Source organism: Acomys minous (assembly GCF_964271855.1).
Source record: "Acomys minous genome assembly, chromosome: 7".
NCBI lineage: Eukaryota > Metazoa > Chordata > Mammalia > Rodentia > Muridae > Acomys > Acomys minous.
In genome coordinates, this window is record NC_140488.1 from 31,071,856 (window position 1) to 31,094,157 (window position 22,302).

Consider the following 22,302-nt stretch of genomic DNA (forward strand, 5'->3'; position numbering starts at 1 on the left):
ACAGTTAGGAAGTAGCAATGAAAATAATTGTATAGTCAGGAATCAGCACAACATAAGGAATTGTATTAAAGAGTCTCAGCATTAGGAAGGTTGAGAAGCACTGTTCTAATACCTATAAAACCAATAGGAAACTCTTAGACATTACCAAGTTTTCCTGCCAGGCCTGAAGTACAATTTTGGCCTCCTCTGGACAATAGCTTTTGTGTGATGACTCTGAGGAAACATTTCCCAGAACACTTTGCCTCACTGATGCTCGTCTCCATCTCCTCTTCCTCTTCCTCCTCCACCTCCTCCTCCTCTTCTTCTTCTTTCAAGCAGGGTTTCCCTGTGTAGCCTTGGCTGTACTGGACTCACTTTGTAGACTAGGCTGGCCTTGAAAAACCTAAGACACATACTTCAAGACAGCTAAGCCATGGCAACTCCATGGTTTCCTGCAAGTTGGGCCAGTTATAATGGATACTAGTGGATCTTTGCTTCATTAAGGGAGTTGCATACCAGGCAGACCCAACGCTGCAGGATCTCATGACTCAGGGCAACAATTCCCAGTGAGAATCCAATGAAAGTCCCCAGTTTTCATTTTGCTACTCAGAGAAATTATGTCCTGTTGTTGAAAGAGAAGAAAGTAAATTATAGAGTATTATGGAGTAAAATCTTGGTCAAGAACGTAGAAGAATGTCCATGACTCCTACGTTCTACTTGAAACCACTCAAGCCAGTTAGTATTGTATGCAGGAAGGAAGGGAGCCTCACATACTCTTGGCTTCAGGAATAATTGATAGCCGGGCGTGGTGGCGCATGCCTTTAATCCCAGCACTCGGGAGGCAGAGGCAGGTGGATCACTGTGAGTCCGAGGCCAGCCTGGTCTGCAAAGTGAGTCTAGAACAGCCAAGGCTACACAGAGAAACCTGTTTCTAAAAACAAAACAAAACAAAAAGAATAATTGTTATGAAATTACTAGACATCATAGGAGAATTCTCAGGTGAGGGCACTATCTTTCTGTTGAAGGAGGAAATATATAAGAAGATATGGCTAATCTCAATATTTTCTCAGCCCACAATAATCAGTAAATCTACGTTATTGTATTATTTCCATTTATAACTTCTCTTCCTTGCTTTTTCTTTGCCTTTTTTACTTAAAAAAACCTTTTTATTGATTCTTTGAATTTCGCATCATGCACAACAATCCCACTCCTCTCCTAGTCCCTCCATATCTGTCCTCTACCCTTGCATCCTCCCCTGCAAATGAAAACAAAAGATAAAAATTAAAAATTAAAGTAAACAAGCCCCCCTAAACAGCTTTACTTGCAAATAGTCACTGCAGTGAGTCATTGCTCTGGTTCCAGACCTCTGGCTTCTGTTACATCATCAATACTGGATTCTCACTGGGACTGCTTTGCTTCCCTGAGTCATGGAGATACTGCAGCTTTGGATCTGTAGGACTGGCCCCTTCACACACTCTAATAGCTCATAGATGGGATAGATGTTGGGGTCGGCCAACTCAAAGGCTGGTAGCTGAGTTGGTCTCCCTTGCTGCCCAGGTGAGGGGTGTGGCTAGCTTTCCTGTGTGCTACATTTGGCAAGGGGCAGGGCCACCTCTCCTGTGCTACTCTCTTTTTAATCATCATGCATTTCTGTGCTTTAGCTAACATGCCTCTCTTGCTTTAGTAAATCAAAGGTTTTACTGTAGTGGTTGTGGTCTCTTGTTATCATAGCTATTTCTTCTACTCCAGCTGACCTACATATTCTTTTTCTTTCTTTTTTTTTTGAGACAGGGTTTCTCTGTGTAGCCTTGGCTGTCCTAGACTTACTTTGTAGACTGGGCTGGCCTTGAACTCAAAGTGATCCACTTGCCTCTGACTTACAGATTCTTTTTTTTAAAAATTTATTTATTTTATATGAGTACTTTATCTGCAGAAGAAGGCATCAGATCACATTACAGATGGTTGTGAGCTACCATGTGGTTGCTGGGAATTGAACTCAGGACCTCTGGAAGAGCAGGCACGTCTCTTAACCACTGAGCCATCTCTCCAGCCTCCGACTTACAGATTCTTAACACAAAATATCACACAAATGGCCCCACTAGAGTCTTTGTTTCCCTTTGAAACAGTAAACGCTAAGCCTGTATCATCTAAGCTCCCTGATCTCTGAGCACTCAGTGGCTTTCCCAGCTTAGATTGTAAATGTCAAAACACATGATCAGGTCTGTCATAGCAGTAACTCATGGTCTGGTACCAAATTCTGTCTTAGTTAGGATTTCTATTCCTCTCATAAGACACCATGAGACAAAAACAACTTAGATTTATCATTTCTTTAAATATAATAGGAGTTCATGATCACTTAAAAATATTTACCTAGAAAAAATGTGAATTAGAAACTTTCTTGGCTACTTTGTGGATTATAATTTAGCTCATTCTATGTTTCATTTGTTCAGCAAAATGACCTGGGTCACTATTCTCTATTTTCATTTTCTGTGATTAATATTAGAATTCATAGAGCTCCAGTGAACAGTATTAAAAAATACTCTGGGACCACAATTAATGATAATGAGCTGTTTTGTTCTTTTAAGTGATTGCTTAAAAAGTTATCTAGATAATTTTAAATAAATAATGTGTATTTTTGTCAGAAATTTTATTAACATGAGTGAAAAATATAGAAGTGATCTCATTCCTACCATAACAACAAAAAGGGACCTAGAGGCAACTAGAGCACCACAAGACCAACAGAACCAACTAACCAAGGCCCAGAGGGGCCTGTGGAATCTGAAGCACCAACCAAGGACCATGCATGGGCTGGACCTAGGTCCTCTACACAGATGTAACAAATGGGCAGCTCTAGCTTCATGTGGGTGTCCTCGTAAGGGGAGAGAGGGCTGTCTCTGACATGAGCTCTGCTGCCTGCTTTTTGGTCCTTTTTCCCTGACGGGACTGCCTTGCCAGGCCACAGGGAAAGAGGATGAACTCAATCCTGATGTGGCTTGATGAGCTGGGGTAAGTGGGTAGGATATTTTCTGAGGAATAGAGGAGGATGGAGGGGGAAAGGAGAGTGGGACTGAGGGGAGGGGGCTATGACTGGGATGTAAAGTGAATAAATAAATAAATTAAAAATTTTTCTTTGTTTATATAGCTTATTTATTTTTAAACACAATGAGGGCATAGTGTTTATAGTGGTACAGTACTTAAATAATAAAATCTTCATAAGGGATTGATAATATCATTGTATTTGTTTAGAAAATGAATTAGTGGACACATTTATTTCATTGCTAAACAGTATCTTTGCTGTCTAATAGGAGATAGCACATTTTTATTTTCTTTCTGTTTTATGATTAAGTTGTCTTATCAGGGGAGTTTTTTCCCCATAAAAATTTTGTTTTTCTAAAAGGGGATTATAACTAGCCTGCTCTGAGGGTGAAATGGGGTGGGACAGTATCTCAGGTAGTCAGGTTGGCCTGCTGCTCGCTGTGTAGATGAGGATGGCTTTAAACTCCTGATCCTCCTGCCTCTACTTTCTGAATGAGTTTCGGGACTGTGGACTGGTTTTACACTACTATGCCTGGTGTTTGTATGTTTTCCTTTGAGTGCTTTTCTATTTTGTCATCCTGGGGATTGAACTTGGGGTCTCAGAAGTGCTAGGGAATCACTCTACCAGTTGAGTTATATATTCTAGTCCCTAGGCTTTAGTTTTACATTTGTGTTTTTATTTTTTGAGGTGTGCCATATAGCCCATGCTGGCCTGAAACTTGATATGTGTGCTGAGGTTGCTCTTGAACTGCAGATCTGTCTGTCTGCCTCTATGTCCTAAGTGCTTGGATTACTGGCTACAAGCACCTGCCACTATGCCTAGTTTTATGTTAGATAGAACACAGGGCTTCTTGCATGGTAGGCAAGAACCAACTGATTTATGTCAGTAGCCCTCTATTGGTGTTTTATAGAGCTCCTTGTTTTTCAACATTTAATGATTGGGAGGAGAAAAAATTATTATTCAGAAATAAAGAAAAACATGACTCAAAGGTGTTCAGTTAACTTTTGACTCCCGAGTGCATAAAAGACTTTTTGTTGAGGAAATGCGGCTCTGATAATAGCATGGGTTACTTGTAGTTGGCAATTCTCATAAAATACTCATTTTTGTATGTATATATTCATTTTTGTTTGAATTCTGATAGAAATTGAAGAGTAAAAGAAATTAGATTTTGGAAGGAATTCCCTACCATACTTATTCTACTCCTAAGGTTTCACTGTAGCCCTGAGGTTGAATTGAATGTACTCTGAATATATTTATACAAATCTGTGAATGTGGCTGGTGGGGAAATGGTTAATTTTGTGTGCGTGTTATACACACACACACACACACACACACACACACACACACACACACACACTGGTTTTTTGAGACTAGGTTTCTCTGTGTAGCCTGGTCTATCCTGGAACTCACTTTGTAGATCAGGCAGGCCTGGAACTCACAGAGATCTGCCTGCCTCTGCCTCCCGAGTGCTGGGATTAAAGGTGTGCAATACCACGCCTGTCTAATTTTGTTTATATCTTGTTGGGGTAAAGTGCACTCATTTAAAGTATTTATGAAGACTTTAGAAACATAGGGAAAATGCTTTAAAATGTGTTAGTAGGTCAAGTGTGTTAGTTACATGTTTGACATGTCTGTAAATCTAGTACCAGAAAGGTTGAGGCAGGATTGCCCTTTCATTGTCTAAAATTAAAAATGGTTGGTGCTGTAGCTTATTGATAGAGCCCTTGCTAAGCGCACATTCAGCTCCAGGACTACCAGAAAAGAAAAAGAAGTATTGGAGAGGAATCAGAATACTAAATGATGTACATGACGTCAATATCTGAGGTTTGTAGCCATGGAAAGAATAGAAGGGAATGCTTACCACTAGTCATTACAGTAGAGAACAGATGGTTAATGTTTCCTAAACCCTTTAGTTTAGTACTCTTTTTCTACAAGTAGTTATGTAAGTTCCTACAGAAAACCATTATAAATATATGTTTTGTTACTGATGTTTATAATAATTGCAAGAAATAAAAAAGAATATTTTTTCTAGCAGAGTTTGCCTTTCTTGTTGAAGAGACTGTCTTTACACTATGTCTTTTATGTTTAACAGATTTTCAACAAGCTCTCTATGAGTTGTCATACCATGTCATTAAAGGAAATTTAAAGCACGAGCAGGCATCTAGTGTTCTTAATGACATTAGCGTAAGTATATATATTTAAAACAGTAATTGTTGCATATCTCTTCATTTTTGCTACAAAGATCTATAAAGTGTATAATATGCATTTTGTCAAAATAATAGTTGTTTTAAGGTAATATTTATAAGCCATTTTCGCTCTATAGAAATTGATATTTTAGTCTTTCTCTCTGGTTGTAAGGAAGAAAATGTTACACAAACCGGGTGAGCAAGACGAATGTACTGTCTAGTCCCTCGGAACAAGTCGAACAGGTTCTTTGAAAGAGGGAGAGGGGATTGAAGAAGGACAGAGACACGAAGAAATAGGAGCCAAGACAAAAAATCCTGACCAAGGCTCTACTTGATTCCACACAAGCACAGCTTATATAGCAAGGACACCACAAGCTCCATTCGGACTCACTTCCTCCTTAGCCTCTCACGCAGGCTGAATACATGCCTCTGAATAACAAAAATAGTAGATACAAGAATAATGACAGAAATCTTACCACTCAACAGTACATCACAAGTCCCTTTTCAGTTCTCCACAGTCTTGCTAATAAAGCTGACTCTAACAATCAGGGTGGGGAAGGACTTCTACTAGAATAATCACTGCTGCTTGCAGCACTCCTATATGAGGACCAATCATAAAGCCTAAAATTTGGTTTCCGGAAGGGAAATATTCCAGAGGAGTCTCTGCAAAGCACCATTTCCAAGGTACAGTCAGATCAGTACATTCTCAAAGTCCGCAAGGAGGATGCCTCATAGGTACTGGAACACTTGAATTCTCCTTTCCCCTTCAAATGCAGGGAAATCAAGCAGTTGGATGTTGTGACATACATTATCTCAAGAAACAGGTTGAAGAAAAGGAGTAACAGGAATATATGTCCAATAAAGCTCTCTATCAGCTTGCGTCATCTGACACATTGTTCCTTTTATCTATAGCATCAACCGTCTTATATTTAGTTCCAGCAAAACACACCAACCTTTCCGGCAACCGTCTTGCATTATGTGGAAAAGCACAAACATGCCCTCTTCCCCATATTAACACTGGGTCGGGGCCATTCCACTGTCCAGTTAAAGGATCCTTCCAGTTATTAGTATGCCAGAACTGATCAGCTGCAGAATTCCCCTTGGCAGAAAGGATTTTTAGGTGATGGGGATGCAGTTCCCCCTTCTCTACTTTTTGTAAATAGGTACCTGTAATATGCTTTGTTGAAAAAGAATCATATAATTTTCGTAAAGCTTTGTTAGCGTGCCCTGAGCCATTAACTGTATTAAATAGCCTTAGGCACACCAATGTGAGTTGGTGTGTTGATATAGTTGATATAGTTTTAGTCTGCTTGTATTATTTGACTGTAATTCTTTTTCCATTTATGAAAATTGTTTAAGTAAATGTTCTTTATATATACTTGGTTCTTACTAGTTAGTGTCTCCTTTATTTTGATTACTTCATTATATCTATATGCTTCTACACTGCATTGCCTTTGTCATGGCTTTTCCATAGTAATGTAATTTGTCCAGTGGATTTATGTGACTCCTAGCAACTGCCAGCTTTTTTCTTTAGAATTTCTTTCTTATAGTCTCTGAAAATAGATGAATTTTAGGGTTGCTACAGTGCTAGAAAACTAATTACAGTAACTGAACTGTGATGCTTACTAATGGGAAACAGCTCTAAAACTGATAAAGGGAGTAGTAGGCCAAGAGGCACCCTTAGAAAAATGCTGGTGCTTTCATCCAGAAATAGGATTTGTGGTCAGTTTTTTTTTCCCCCAAAAGCAATAAACAAGAGTGAATAAAGAAAATAAAATTTATTGATCGTCTTTCTTTAGGTACATGTGAAGTATTTTACATTTTAGTGCTTTTCTGAGGTGCTTCTTTAGATTACTGCTTTCTTATTTTTTAAAAGGCCACTCTGCAGTAGAAATTTAAATTGCTGCTGCTGCTTTTTCTTCTGCCCTCCTCCTCCTAGTTGTCTTCCTTCTTCCTCCTCTTTTTTTTCCTTTTTTTTGAGATGGGATCTCATTATGCAGCCCTTTGTGGCTTGCCCCAGGCATGTAGACCATGCTGATGTGAGTCACAGAAATCTGCATGCCTTTGCCTTCCTGCACTGGGGTTAGAGGCCTGTACCATATGCCCAGCACAAGTACTTTCTTCTAACCTATTTTCTTATATTTATGAAATGTTCTTTGGAGAATTCTAATGTAGAGATGTTGAAGTTTAGTTGATTTCTAGTTGATTGGTGAGCATTATTCTGAAATAATAACATATTCTGTGTGCTATTCTGAAATTTATTGTAAATCTATTGTTTAAGGAATTTCGTGAGGATATGCCTTCTATTCTTGCCGATGTATTCTGCATATTAGGTACGTATTAAACTTTAGTTTTGTATGCAACATGTACTTTGTGGTAAATTCATGTTAAATGTTTTCTTTTAAGACTAAAAAAAAAAGATTTGTTTATTCATTTTATATCTTGATTGCAGCGCCCCTCACTTTTCTTCTAGTCTCCTGTCACATACCCTTTCCCCATTCTTCCCTCTTCTTCTCCTAAGACATGGGGGAGGTTCCCACGGATACCAACCCACCCTGGCACATTAAGTCGCTACAGGACTGCACATCCTTCCCACTGAGATCAGACAGGGCAGGCCATTTAGGGGAATGGGATCCAAAGGCAGGCCTCAGAGTCAGAGAGCGTCCCTGCTCTAGTTGCTGGGAGGCCCACATGAAGACCAAGCTACACATTTGCTACATGTGTTCTTTCAAGGTTTTACAGATGTACAAATGTTTCTGTAATTCTTCAGTCATTTTTAACTTTACACAGAGTATAGTTTTGTAAATCAAGTGTCATCACAGTTAATTTATGAAGTAAATTTATAGTACAATTTAATTTTATGAGTGTTTGACAGTGTCTATATAAGTTTGAGCTAAAGTGAAAAAGTTAAGTTTTCTGACATTTGTCTTGACTTTCTACAATTTTAGTAACTACATAATGTCATTCAATGAGATTTCTCTGAATCTCACACTTGACACTGTGAAGATTCCTACTTTGCTGTTGTTCCCTTTTGGTTCTTAATTGCAAAACAAGTCAAATTAGTCATAGTAATTAAAAGTACTTTTGTTTTGAGGGTAAGAAACTGATTTGTGTTTATCCAGACATAAGAATTCATCCAGGCATGATGGTGCATGCCTTTAATCCCAGCACCTGGGAGGCGAGGCAGATCTCTGTGAGCTGGAGGTTAGCCTGGTCTGCAAAGTGAGTCCAGGACAGCCAAGGCTACACAGAGGAACTCAGTCTCGAAAAAAAAATCAATGTAAGACTTTTTAAAAAAAGGAATGTTTCTTTAATTTACATTTAGATATAGTATTTCTCTAAGGAAAATATGGATTTGCAAATAATGTGTTTTAAAAATTTATTTGTTTAATTTTAGCTATTGATTAAAATAACTCACCATGGCTTCCCCATTAGTTTTGTGCTTTCTGAAACTTTGAATCCTAACAGATAACATTGCTAGACATATATTACCTTTAAACAAGACTTAGGCTTCAAGAGTTTGCCAGGTTGGCAAGAGTTATTTTATTATTTCAGCTCATTGTTCTTACCCCTAGGATTAGGTGGATTACTTAAATGGCTTCTTGAGCGTCTAGAGTTTGGTCTTAGCTAATATGAATTCCTGAATATTAGTTTGTTTGTTTTCTCTTTTGAGACAAGGTTTCTCTGTGTAGCCTTGGCTGTCCTGCACTTGCTTTGTAGACCAAACTGGCCTCCAACTCACAGCGATGCACTGGCGTCTGCCTCCCTGAGTGCTGGTGTGAAATGTGTGTGCCACCATTGTCTTTCTTTAGTAATCATCAATTATTACCTTCTTCATTCTATTAGTTTTTCTTAAATTGACTTATTTTGCTAAAATATAGTTTACCTTCATAGTTTTTTTTTAGACATATGAGTTGTTTCACAGCATTTTACTGTAACATGGATTCATAATGATGATTTTATTTAGTTTGGGGGGAATTTTTCCATACTACCCAAACATTTTTACTGGAAAGATTAGAATACCATATTTGGATTAGACTATCCTTCACTTGCCCTCTCATGTTCATTTACTCTTGGCAGGAAAAACAATGATATATGACTCCAGAACAAGTAGAGGAATTTGGATTAAGAATGATAGAGGGCTCTAGAGATGGCTCAGAGGTTAATAGCACGACTGCTCTTCCAGCAGTCCTGAGTCAATTCCCAGCAACCACATGGTGGCTCACAATCATCTATCTTGAGATCTGATTCCCTCTTCTGCTGTGTACACATACTTGGAGACAGAACACTTGTGTACATAACAAATAAATCATTAAAAAAAAAAAGAGAATGCTATCTGGCTAGCTGGGAAGTGGCTTAGTGCTTAGGAACACTTGTTGCTCTTGCAGAGAATACAGGTTTAGTTCTCAGACCCCACGTTGCAGTTCCTCATCCTTAGCTCCTTTCATAGATACCACACATACTCATACACATAAAACTAGTAGGCTACTTTTAAAAAGGATGAGAATATGTCTAATAGTGATGATGGTAATAATGACATTATGATATAGGTTCTATTTTTGGAGCTCCTTTAATGTTTTGGCACCATGATAAAGCTTTTCGTTTAATCTCAATCTTCATAACAACTTCTGTGTGGTAGGTATGTAGATTGGGAAAGAAAGATTTAGCAAGGTGGTTATTTTTTCTAGCAGTGTAACTGGTAAGGCAACATTTGAACCTCGGTCCTTTGGCTCCAGAACCCATGATCTTTTTACTATATCATGTTGTCTTTTTAATGTGTTAAGAGAACTTTTTGGCTCAACAGTTAAGAGTACTGATTGCTCTTCCAGAGGTCCTGAGTTCAATTCCCAGCAACCACATAGTGGCTCACAACCATTTGAAATGTGATCCTGCAAGGGTAAAAGCAGACAGAGCACTGTATATTTAATAATAAATAAATAAATCTTTAAAAATAGATTATTTGAGCTGGGCGGTGGTGGCGCATGCCTTTAATCCCAGCATTCGGGAGGCAGAGGCAGGCAGATCACTGTGAGTTCGAGGCCAGCCTGGTCTACAAAGTGAGTCCAGGACAGCCAAGGCTACACAAAGAAACCCTGTCTGGAAAAACCAAAACAAACAAACAAACACCAAACCAAACCAAACCAAAACAAAACAAAAAGCAAAAAAAGAAGAAGTAGGTGGATTTCTGTGAGCTTGAGGTCAGTCTGGTCTACATAGTGAGGTCCAGACTTGCCAGAGCTGCATAATGAAACTCTGTCTCAGAAAAAAAGGTAAAATTGTACTGTAAGTTGCATTGTTTTATTTCTTCCTTTGTGATGTGGGGGATAGAACCCAGGATCTCACAGATGATAGGCAAGTGCTCCTATAACTAAGCCACATTCAGAGCTCCTAAAATTTTCTTAATGTACCTATGCTAGCTTTGTGCTACAGTGGCTAGGATATGGGCACTGTGAAGAAGGAAGAGTGAAGGGCCAGAAAAAATATAAGTAGTGATGATAAGTATTTTGTTTGATGATAAATCTCCTTCCTTTTTGATTCTTTGTGTTGACAGTAGAAAGTAAACTAAAGCAAAACTATGATGAGGCTGTTATTTTAAAAGACCTACTTAGAGCCTCATAGTTATTATTTCACTAAGACTGATGACTTTTATTTTATATTCTGAATTACCAGTTGACTTTAAAATAAGTTAGTCAGCCTGTAATTCTAAACACTTGGGAAGTAGAAGCAAGAGGATCATAAATTTAAGGTCATCTTGGCTATGTAGTGAGTTTGGGGTCAGCCTTGCTGCAAGAGACCCAGACTCAGAAAAAAAAATTAATCAGTTAAGGCAACAATTCCGAAATCAACCTTTGTGTTATCCTGTTAATCCTATTTTAAATTTTTTATGTTTGACATTTGCATTAATTGTTTTATTTCTTCCACACCATAGATCTAAAGTTGGAAAAATTTTGTAGAACTGAAGGAAGTCTTTGTTTTTAAATATCTCAGTAGGCAAAAATTTAGTGACTAGAATTATTCAAAATTAGATTTTAAATATACCATTTATTACTGACTTTTCATAGATTTGGTGGCGATTAGACTCAACTTCATTGATAAGTGACTCTTTAAAGTTAGGAAATACTTTTGTGCCAGCACTGAGGAAAGAATTGCTGTGATTTGAAGATCAGCTTGAAGTTCATAGCAAGTTTAAGGCAAAACAGTGCTATAAAAGGAGACCTTTTTGTAAAACGGAAAACAAAACAAAACAAAACAAACCAAGGTTGAGAAGCTGGCTTAGTGGATAAATCACTTGATACAGCATGAGAATCAGAGTTTGGACCTCCAGTACCCACAAGAGCAGCCAGGGTAAGGCCAGGTGCACGACTCGAGTCCTAGCACTAGGGAGGTAGAAGCAGTGGATCTTTGAGTTTGAGGCCAGCTGTATTAGGTCTTAAAAAAGGGGGAAGGGGGCAGTATGGTGGCTTACCTGCTATCCTAGTGCATGGGAGGCAGAGACAGGATATCTTGGGCAAGCTTCCTAGTTAGACTAGCCAAATTGGCAAACTTTGGGTTCAGTGAGAGACCCTGCCTCAATAAAGTGGCAAGCAATTGAGGAAGACACTGGACATCATCCTGTGGCCTCTATACACATTGTTAATACCCTACTTTTACTATGTACATTGCACATATAGACTCACTAAAAGAGGGCCTAGAGGACCAAACCAAGAACAATAAAATAGGCCTCTTTTGCTATTGTTGTTATGACTCAGCATCTTACTATTTAGTCCAGGCCAGTCACGATCTTGATCCTTTGTCTTAGCCTTTTGGGCCTGAGATTACTGTAGTGTGCCACCAAGCCCAGCTAAATTAAAAGAGATTTTTGTTGTTACCCACTTCAACTTGGCCATTAAGGAATAAGTCTTTATCTTAGCATCTCTGACAAGTGGTCATTTAAAGTTTGCTAGGATTTTTTTCTTTTTGAGAATAATATTTTTATTTCTAAGATTTTGTGTATATATCCATATACGTGACAGGGTCAGTCATCAGTATTAAGAGAAATTAAAGTGTTTATATATGTATAAAAGATAATGTTATTACATTTTACAATTTTTCCAGATTCAGAATGAGATATTATTCAATTATATTTATTTTTGAGACAAGGTATTTCTGTGTAGTCTGGTCTGACCTGGGGCTCATAGTATAGACCAGGTTGGCCTTGAACTTGTCGTCCTCATGCCTCTTGCTTCTGGGTCCGGAGATTGCATGTGTGTACTACCATACCTGGCCCAGAAAGAGGCATTTAAAAATAAGTTTTGAAGAAGATGTCTCTTTTAGTAGTAGAGAGTACAGAAAAATGAAACTTGTATCTCTTTTCTTCCTGTTATAGATATCGAGACAAATTGTTTAGAAGAAAAAAGCAAGAGAGACTATTTTACACAATTGGTATTAGCATGTTTGGTAAGTTTTTAAATATACTTTCCCCTTCTAAATTTTGCATTCAATAAATATAATCTCAGTTAATCATTTTAAATGGAAGAAGATATTGACATTCAGTTGAATTCATGATAAGGTGAGATTTAGATCTTGGAATGGTTTGTGAAATTGGGCACGCAATTTCTGTGAAATAATCATAATTCTAAATTACTTAATCTCTGCATATAAAAACCCTTAGTGAGCCAGGCATGGTAGCGCATGCCTTTAATCCCAGCACTTGGGAGGCAGAGGCAGACGGATCGCTGTGAGTTCAAGGCCAGCTTGGTCTATAAAGCGAGTCCAGGACAGCTAAGATAACATAGAGAAACCAAAAAAACCAAAAAGAAAAAAAAAACCCAACCCTTAGTGATATTTCTGACCTAGTGAGTTCCTAATATTCAAAAAGGTAAGCAACTGTAAAGTAAGTAGAATTTATTGTAGATTGTTCTTCCTTCCTTCCTTCCTTCCTTCCTTCCTTCCTTCCTTCCTTCCTTCCTTCCTGTCTGTCTGTCTGTCTGTCTATCTATCTATCTATCTATCTATCTATCTATCTATCTAATTTTGGTTTTTTCGTGACAGGGTTTCTCTGTGTAGCCTTGGCTGTCCTAGACTTGCTTTGTAGACCAACCTGGCCTTGAACTCACAGTGATCCACCTGCCTCTGCCTCCCAGAGTGCTGGGATTACAGGCATATGCCATCGTGTCCAGCCTGTAGGTTGTTCTTAAGCTGGTTTTTTTTTTTGTACTGTCTTTATTAGGCAGGGATAAAAATTTGAGATAGTTAAAAAAAACCCCACAAGTTTGGTTGTAAATGTGGCTTAGCTGCTAAAGTGCTTGCCTAGTATGCATGAAGCCCTGGGTTTTACCCCTACTAACCTGTAAAAGGGGCATGGTGACACATGCTTGTAGTCTCAGCACTTGGGAGGTGGAGGCAGGACTAGAAGTTCAAAATCATTGTCAGCTATAGTAAATTCAAAAGACAACCTGGGATATATGAGACTCTGTCTTTAAATAAACAGCAACCCTCCCCCACAAAAATAGAAGTTATAATTGTCCAATAAGCCACTTTATGTTCATAAATTAGAACCAAGGAAAAAATACCATTACTAGGATTTAGAAGAATGCTCTTTTCTTTGTTAAATTGCAGTTTGGCTTACTGTAGAAAATGTAGAATGCTGAAGTACTATGTTAAGTGAAAATTGAGTTAAGACAAGCTCAGTGTAATGAAATGTAACCTGTAGTTTTGTTCTTTATAAGATGTGTATAGCAAACATGCCATTTTAAAGTAATTTTTGAAGGAGCTATATATTTTATATTTTGGTATTTGGAGAGTCATTTTGTTGAGTTGAAATTCTAGGCTTTATAAAGATATAATGTGATTTTGTATTCTTACATTGGAAAGATTATTTGAATATTTTTAAGATTGGGTGCATAGTTGGAATGCTAAAGAATAAATGGTCTTTAACATTTTTTAATGCAGTATTTAGTTTCAGACACAGTTCTGAAGGAACGCTTGGATCCAGAAACTTTGGAATCATTAGGGCTTATCAAACAGTCACAGCAGTTCAACCAAAAGTCAGTTAAAATCAAGACAAAACTCTTGTAAGTATACATGGTTTTGTTACAGAGCAAGTAGCTGAATGTTTATTTCTCATTTTAAATAGTAGCAGTCTCTAAAAGTGTTTTTAAGTCTATTTTTTTGTTTGTGGTCAGTATTTTTTTTCTTCTAAAACACTTAAATTATTGAGTTTTCAGTGAGCTATTCCTATGTTAAAACTTTGTCCACATTTGAGTTTGAGATAACATTGTTTCTAAGAAGACTTTTAAAAAAGATTCTATTTATTTTGTGTATATGAGTGCTCTATTTGCTTGTACACCTTCGTGCCAGAAGAGGGCATTAGATCACATTATAGGTGGTTGTGAGCCATCATGTGGTTGCCAGAAATTAAACTTGGGATCTCTGTAAGAGCAGACAGTGCTCCAGGGCTCTCTTCAGCCCCCTTAAGAAGACTTATTTTAAATGATATGTTTTTGTGTGTGTCTATATGTGGGATATGTGTAGGTGCCCTCAGGGACCAGAGGTATTGGATTCCTCTGGAGTTGGAGTTATATGGACTTTATGAGCTACCTCATATAGGTGCTGGGAACATATAGGTGCTCCTCTGGAAGAGCAGCAAGTGCTTTTAAACTGCCGAGCTACTTCTCCAGATCCATATTAAACTCTTAGGTTGTTAGCATTAAATATTTTATAACCATGGCTATATTCATAGTCAGTAGTGGAACTATTGGTTTGTTGGCATGTTCTTGTTAACTTATATTGCTTTTTATACTAGACAATACACAAGTTAAACTGTAATAGCCATTCTCATGATTGTGTTAAGTTAGTAATATTCAGAGAGAGTGCCCTACATTGTGAAAGCCTGATAATGGAAATTAATTTTATCCTTTTAATGGTATTTATGATTTCAGTTATAAGCAGCAAAAATTCAATTTATTAAGAGAAGAGAATGAAGGTTATGCCAAGCTGATTGCTGAACTGGGACAAGATTTATCTGGAAATATTACTAGTGATTTAATATTAGAAAATATCAAATCATTAATAGGTAAGCCAACTTGTGTCTATAATATACATGTGTTATTAAGATAAACTTTATTTTAACTTTTGGAAGATATCCATAAAGACAAAATGAATTATCCTCAGCTATTTACTGAGTTAGAGTCAAGCCTGGAGAACAGGAGATCCTTTCTCAAGAAACAAAACAAAGAACCTCCAAACCTAGAATTACATAACTTTTATTTTCAGTATTTTATCAGTATTTAAAACATTTATCATGATCTTTATGAAAAATGTTTTTGTCATTGTTACCTGTTTGTATATTAGCTCTTGTGTTCTAACACTTCTGTTTGTAAATTTTAACTGTTTCTTAGACATTTTTATAGAGAGAAAACTTTAATAAATGTTTGGAGAACTCTTGACTCCTGGTGACATATAGCCCTTTTGAACTTGATTTACAAATAAATTTATGAGGGATTTTGATACATATTTTATCTTTATTTCTGAAAGTAGCAGGATGCTGCACGAATATAACAGAAAAATGTTCTCTCTAGTTTTAAAATAGCGTTTCTGTCACATTACTTTTGTATTGAACATTTGACAAAAGTAGCTGACATTTATAGACAGGAGGAGTGAATAGGGTAATCCTGGTTTTTTAAGATTGGCAGGACATCCTGGAATTATTTATTAGGTGGTGTTCTAGCTAGGGAATATTTTGAAGTTGTATAAAATCGTATGTTTTGTGACCCCCAGGAGGAGTGTTATTTCCTGCCTCATTAGCTGCCATTCATCCTCAGCTTGTTTTTTTCTGTTTGTTTTGGCGTTTATATCTGACTAAGGCACACAAGTTGCCTGGATCCTTATTGTCTTCTAATGCTTTATGTAGGCATTCTGATAAAGCTTTATTTATTTCAGTTTTCCTTATTCTTTGGCTTGGCTTTTGGTGACTCCAAGTGTAGAAGCTAAGGCTACATTCAGCTGAAATTTACCTTTGTCTTTGAGGTCAGGTTCTGGTAGCTGATCTAGTTTCTTTTCTACTTCTGTCCTATGGTGATTGAACATCAGATGAGTGAGCCTCTAGCCCTGAAGGACTCTTGACTGTGTCAGTGACTTGTTTTAAAAACTCCTCTAGTACAGATTTCTTTTCTTTCCAGAGTAGGCTGTGCACTTTCCCCTGCAGATTCCCCCTTTATGTAGCTTGTGAAGCTTGTCAGTTCTGCCATACTGTACTTTTCTTCCTTGTACTGTGTCATGTCCTTAAGATAGTGTTCCCTCCCTCTTAAGATCTCATATTATGGAACCCCTCCTAGCATTTGCTATCACTTTATCTCCTTTTATGTGCATGTCTCTTTTTCCTGTTTTTTTTTCTTTCTTTGCGGGTTTTTACCTTTTTTATGCCTTTGTTATTTTGGGAGCATTTCAAAGACTGATTTTCTTGAAGGTATGCTTTTATGTAACTGTAAAGTGTTCAATCCTCTCTTTTCTTCAACTTTGTTCTCATAGAAAAGAGGTTATTATCTCTATAGAACAATGTGACAACATCTCCACTTCAGGCTCATGATCCACATGATTAATGGCTTGCATTTATTCGAATCTATCTGGCTTCTTGTAAAGTGTGGTAGACCCAGATGCACTCAGATACCATCTTCTCAAGGCTTCCCTGGTCACCACTCTCAGCAATGCTTATTTTTCTCAGGCTGTTTTTCTTGTTAGCACTTACCACAATATCAAGGTCCTCCATTTCTACAATGTTGAAAATATTCATGGGAGAAATCTGTTACAAGTATTTATACTGTATTAGTTCTTATAACTAATCTTTTTGTGATTTAGACTATGTAAGAACATGTATATCGGGTGTGACACTGTTGTATCATGTAGTGGTTCTACAATTTAGTGTTTTCGAGGAACACTGTCGAACCACTTTAAATTCCCACCAGTAGTAAATAAGAGTTTCCTATATCCTCACCAACATTTTGCTGTTGATTATTTTCTTGGTGAGAGCCATTTTGAAAACCATGAAATGGTCTTTCAAAGCAGTTTTCATTGCATTTTCTGGATGGTTAAGGAATATTTGAACACATTTTCAAGTATTTACCATTTATATTTCTTCTTTTGAGTACTGTTCATTAACCTGTTTGCTGATGGAGTGAATTTTTTTGGGTGGGGTGGGGTTGGACTCTTTTTTCCCAAACAGGGTTTCCTCTGTGTTACACCCCTGGCAGTCGTGGACTCATTTTGTAGACCAGGCTGGCCTCGAACTCACAGAGATCCGCCTGCCTCTGCCTCCTGAGTGCTGGGATTAAAGGCGTGTGCCACCAACGCCCGGCTGTGGTTGGAGTCTTTTTAATCATTATATTCTACTTACTAATTTCTCATTTGATTAGTAGTTGGCAAAAATTTTTTTCTTGTTCTTCAGACTGTCTTTTTACTATGGTGATCATTTAATTTGCTGTGCAGAATCTTTTATATCTTATATAATTTCATTTGTCAATTCTAGGGATCATTTCCTGTGCTGTTGGAGCCCTTCACAGAAAGTCCTTGTCTAGGCCTAAATTGTGAAGGATTTTCCTTTAGTGTTTCAAAGTTTCAGGTCTTACATTAAGGTATTTGATCCATTGGAATTACTCTGGAGGAGGAGAGATGTGTGTCTACATTCCTCTACATGTTGGCATCCCGTTTTCCTGGCACTATTTGTTGAAATTAGTTTTCAATATATGTTTCTGGCAACTTTGTCAAAAATGACATACTTGTGGTTTATTTCTGGATCATCTAGTTTATTCATCTGCATACAGTATTTGTTAGTGTGCTTCTGTAGTGTAATCTGAGATCAGGTATTTTGTTATCACCAGCATTATTTTTATGCTAAGAATTGCTTTGCTGTTTAGGATCTTTTGTTCTTCTATAATGATGTTTTAATTTTCATTGTGAGACAGAGTTTCTCCATGTCTCTCTGCTGGCTTAGAACTTTGTCTGTAGACCAGGCTGACCTCAATCTTATAGAGATTGGCCTGCCTCTGTCTTCTGTGTTCTTGAATTAATAATGTACATCACATGTCTGGCCATGTGTGAACTTATTAATGTTTTCTTGAATTTGGTTTGTAGATATCTTTTTGGACAGATTTTGTACTTCTTTTTTCAGGGAAATTTATCTGTTTGTTGTTGTGTTCTGATCTGCTATTGCTATCATGATAAGGCTGATTTTTGTAGGATGAATGTGGTATCTTTTCTTTCTTTTTGTTTTGTGGAACAGTTTCAGAAGTATTGGTATTAGTACTTTCTTAAATGATTGGCAACATTTGGGAGTCAGTCTATTCAGTTGTGGGCTTTTCTTTTTTGGGGAGGTGCTTTTAGTTTCAATCTCATTGCTTATTACTGGTCTATTTAAATTGTTTGTATCTTCTAGATTTGATTTTGATGGATATTATGTGTTTTGGAATTTATTTGTTCTTTTAGATTTCCTATGTTTGTAAAATATAAAAGTTATCAGAGTATTCCTTAATGGTCATCTGGATTTTATTAGAGTCTGTTATAAAATTTTCCCTTCCCTTTCTGTTTTACTGATGTGGGTCTTTTCTTTCTTTGGTTTGTTTGAGTAGGGTATTAATCATTTGGTATTTTTTGCCACCTACTGTTTTGGGGGGTTGCCTTGTTCTTATTTTTTTCCTATGGCATTGGGAGTCTATCATAAGCTTACTGATTTTAAAAATGTAAACATTCATACTCTTTTCTCTTAAAACTGCTTGAGCTCTATATCTCATAGCTTCTGGTAAGTTGTGCTTTCACTTTTCACTTTGAATTTTTAAAAATTTTTTTTCTGATTTCTTCAGTGACCCATTTTAGTTATCCAAGAATATATTGTTCAGTTTCCAACTGAACAATTTCTGATTTGTGTCATTTCTTTTGCTATCAGTTGTTCATTTTGTTCCATCATGATCTGATAAAATAACTTACTTTAGTTCTTTTGTATGTGTGAAGACCTTTTTTTTTTTTGTCTTGTACTTATAGTAGGCTCCATCGATCACTTGTAAGGATGTGTATTCTGTATCTATTTGATAGAATATTCTGTAGATACCTGCTCACTTGATCTGTGGTGGACTTGACTTCTGGCAAATCTCTGTTAAGGGAAACAGAACAAAAGAAAACATCTGCCACCTGCCATGGTTGTTCATTGCTTTAGTCTTCCTGTACTTGGAATTTGCGGTCCCTTGTCTTCAGGTATCCAGTGTAGCTCAGTTTTAAGCAAAAAATTAATTCTGAAGATGATGTTTGTCTCAATCACTGTGCTTTGAGTTACAAAGTGTCAAAATGAGATTTCTGCCCACTGCTAACTATTTTGTGGAGGAATCACTGTCTTCAAATCCTACACATTTAGATTTGAGGCTTGTGAGACCTGTGTGCTAGTCCCAAAGTAGGTATGTCAGTCTCTTTTGAGCAGGGTGACCTATCTTACCTATTGAATGGGGCTTCTGCCTTCCCTAAGCTCACTGGGGAGCCATGTGGCTGTATCTGGCATGCTTGTCTTGTTTTCTTTTCAGTGTGTTACCTTTTTTTTTCTTGACAGTTTGTAGCTGTTTAATCAGTGTCATTGAATTTCCAAGCTTTTCTACTTTCTCACTTTGGAATAGTGTATTCTTTCTTACACTGCCTCATCTCTTTAACTGGGTCATCCAGAAGCTGTTTTTAGTCCAATGTCCTACCACAGCTTCATTTGCTGGTATCTAAGGTTGAAGAGTTAGTGTGGAAAAGTAGGATGTGAGCCTTTTCTCTTTCAATCTCATAGGTTCTTTTAGTTGCTTGAAATATGACCAGAGAAAATTAAATGTTAAGCCAAACAATTCTTTGAAAGATTTGTGGATATTTAACTCCTTTGACTACATTATTTTGAGAGGGCTTGGTATAATCTGGATATAAAATTTATTCACTCCAGATTTATATTGTTACTGTATCAGCTTTTTAGACAACCTCTTTGAAAGGAAAGTCAATTGGTTTACTCCTTCACCTAAACCTTTCTTATTGTAGCAGTACTACTACCCATGATGATGATGATGATGATGATGATGATGATGACGACGATAATAATAATAATGATAATAATAATAATAATAATAATAACAACAACAACAACAACAACAACAACAACAACAATAAATGTCTTCTTTGTGTAGCCCTGCCTATCCTGGAATTAGATCTGTAGACCAGGCTAGCCTTGAACTCAGAGATCCGCCTGCTTCTGCCTTCCAAGTGATGGGATTAAAGCTGTACACCACCATCCTAGGCACAGCTTACTTTTTTTCATTTTTCTTTATTTCTTTCATTCATTGATTCATTTATTTTTATTTCATGTAATGCATCCTATCTTTCTTTCTTTCTACCACCTACCTACCTACCTATTCTTTCATACAATATATCCCAACTGGAGACTCCACTCCTCCCAGTCCCCCTCCCACTGCCCCTCTCCTTCAGATCCACTGCTCCTCTGTTTCCCTTCAGAAAAGAGGGGGCTTTCTAGTGATATCAACCAAATATGGCATAACAAGATGCAATAAGACTAGCCACAGTCCCTTGTATCAAGGATAGATGAGTCAGAGACACCCCCAGTTGACTGTGTATTTGAAGTTTCTATTCCCTACTGTGCAAAAGAAAATCATTATTAATGTTCTCAAGCTTACCTTTTAAAAATAATTTCAGGATAATCATGCTTTTATTTTAAGTATATTTTCTGCATCTTGAACTATTGATTCTTGGTTTAAGATGTACTTTATTATGGCTTTTTATTTTTACAAATAGTATTTCTGAGAAATCAGCTACTATAGATTTTTATTAGCTTGTTTCTTTCTTTGTATGTTGGAGGTGTGTGTGTGAGAGAGAGAGTTGGGGGAGAGGGAGAGGGAGAGGGAGAGACACCTCCCCTCAGATGTCTTCATTGCTGGAGACTGAACTCAGGACCGTACACATACTAATTAGGCACTCTTTCTACTAAGCCATGTCCATAGCTTTTAACCTTTTAAAAAAGGAATTCTTCCTAGTTGTTATTTTTAAATTAAAAGCATGTTTTCCTCTGTCTTTTAGGTATATCCTATGATCAACATGATTATTGAATCTGTTAATTTTTTTGTCATTCCTAAAATTTATACATGGACCTCTCTCCTACACTATTCCTTACACTGTTACCTTGGTTTGTTGTTTTCCTGTTAAGAATTCAGTTTGGCTTCATCCTTACAAAAGTCATTGTCAACTTAATCATATTTCTTGCTTTAATCTGGTTTAATTTGTTGTAATATCCTATCTGTCCATCTTTTGATAAACTGCAGTTACTTTCAGTGCATTTCTTCAGTGATACTTTTTTTAAAATTTATTTTTATTTATTTTACATTTATTTATTTTAATTTAATTTACATTGGTGTTTTGCCAGCATGTTTGTCTGTATGAGGGTGACAGGTCCCCTGGAATTGGAGTTACAGACAGTTGTGAGCTACCATGTGGGTGCTAGGAATTGAACCTGGGTCCTTTGGAAGAGCAGTGCTCTTAACCACCGAGACAACTCTCCAGCCCCAATCAGTGATCATTCTTAAAAAGGCATGGTCTCTCCTTATGGATTGAGGTGGCAGTGTCTTAATTGTGTATCACAAGCTTATTATACTTAGTAAAATTTAAATGGAAGAATGAGTCCATGGTTGTTTCAGTTCTGTCATTTTTTTTTTTTTTTATCTTTCCACACGTTCTATTCCAGGGTGATTTTTATATTTCTCCAAAGGCATAAAGCTCTTTCTCTCAGCTGGGTGTGGTGAGCACGTCTTTAATCCCAGCACTCCGGGAGGCAGAGGCAGGTGGATCTCTGTGAGTTCAAGGCCAGCCTGGTCTACAAAGTGAGTCCAGGACAGCCAAGGCTACACAGAGTCCTTGTCTCAAAAAAAAAAAAGAAAAGAAAAGAAAAGAAATGATCTCTCCCTCCCCCACCCCCCTCTCTCTCTCTCCTTCTCCATTTCTGTCCCCTCCCCCTCCCTCGCTACCCTCTCCCTCGCTACTCTCTCCCTACTTTCCCTCTTCCCTCCCTCCCTCCTGTACATATTCTGCTGTTGTTGGAACTTCTGTCTT

At 37.3% G+C, this 22,302-nt stretch overlaps 1 protein-coding gene across 4 annotated transcripts in view; it reads left to right on the forward strand.

Annotated features, from left to right (window-relative positions):
• Positions 1 to 22,302, forward strand: part of THOC2 (THO complex subunit 2) — a 108,491-nt gene that overhangs the window by 21,423 nt on the left and 64,766 nt on the right. For all 4 annotated transcript variants that reach the window (XR_014780545.1, XM_084788731.1, XM_084788732.1 and 1 more), the window contains exons 3-7: positions 5,109 to 5,200; positions 7,484 to 7,535; positions 12,569 to 12,639; positions 14,134 to 14,255; positions 15,123 to 15,256. Coding sequence is in view for 3 of the 4 variants with exons in the window: in XM_084788731.1 (XP_084644857.1) it covers positions 5,109 to 5,200; positions 7,484 to 7,535; positions 12,569 to 12,639; positions 14,134 to 14,255; positions 15,123 to 15,256 (471 nt within the window). In the remaining variant the exon portion in view is untranslated. The remainder of the gene's footprint in view (positions 1 to 5,108; positions 5,201 to 7,483; positions 7,536 to 12,568; positions 12,640 to 14,133; positions 14,256 to 15,122; positions 15,257 to 22,302) is intronic.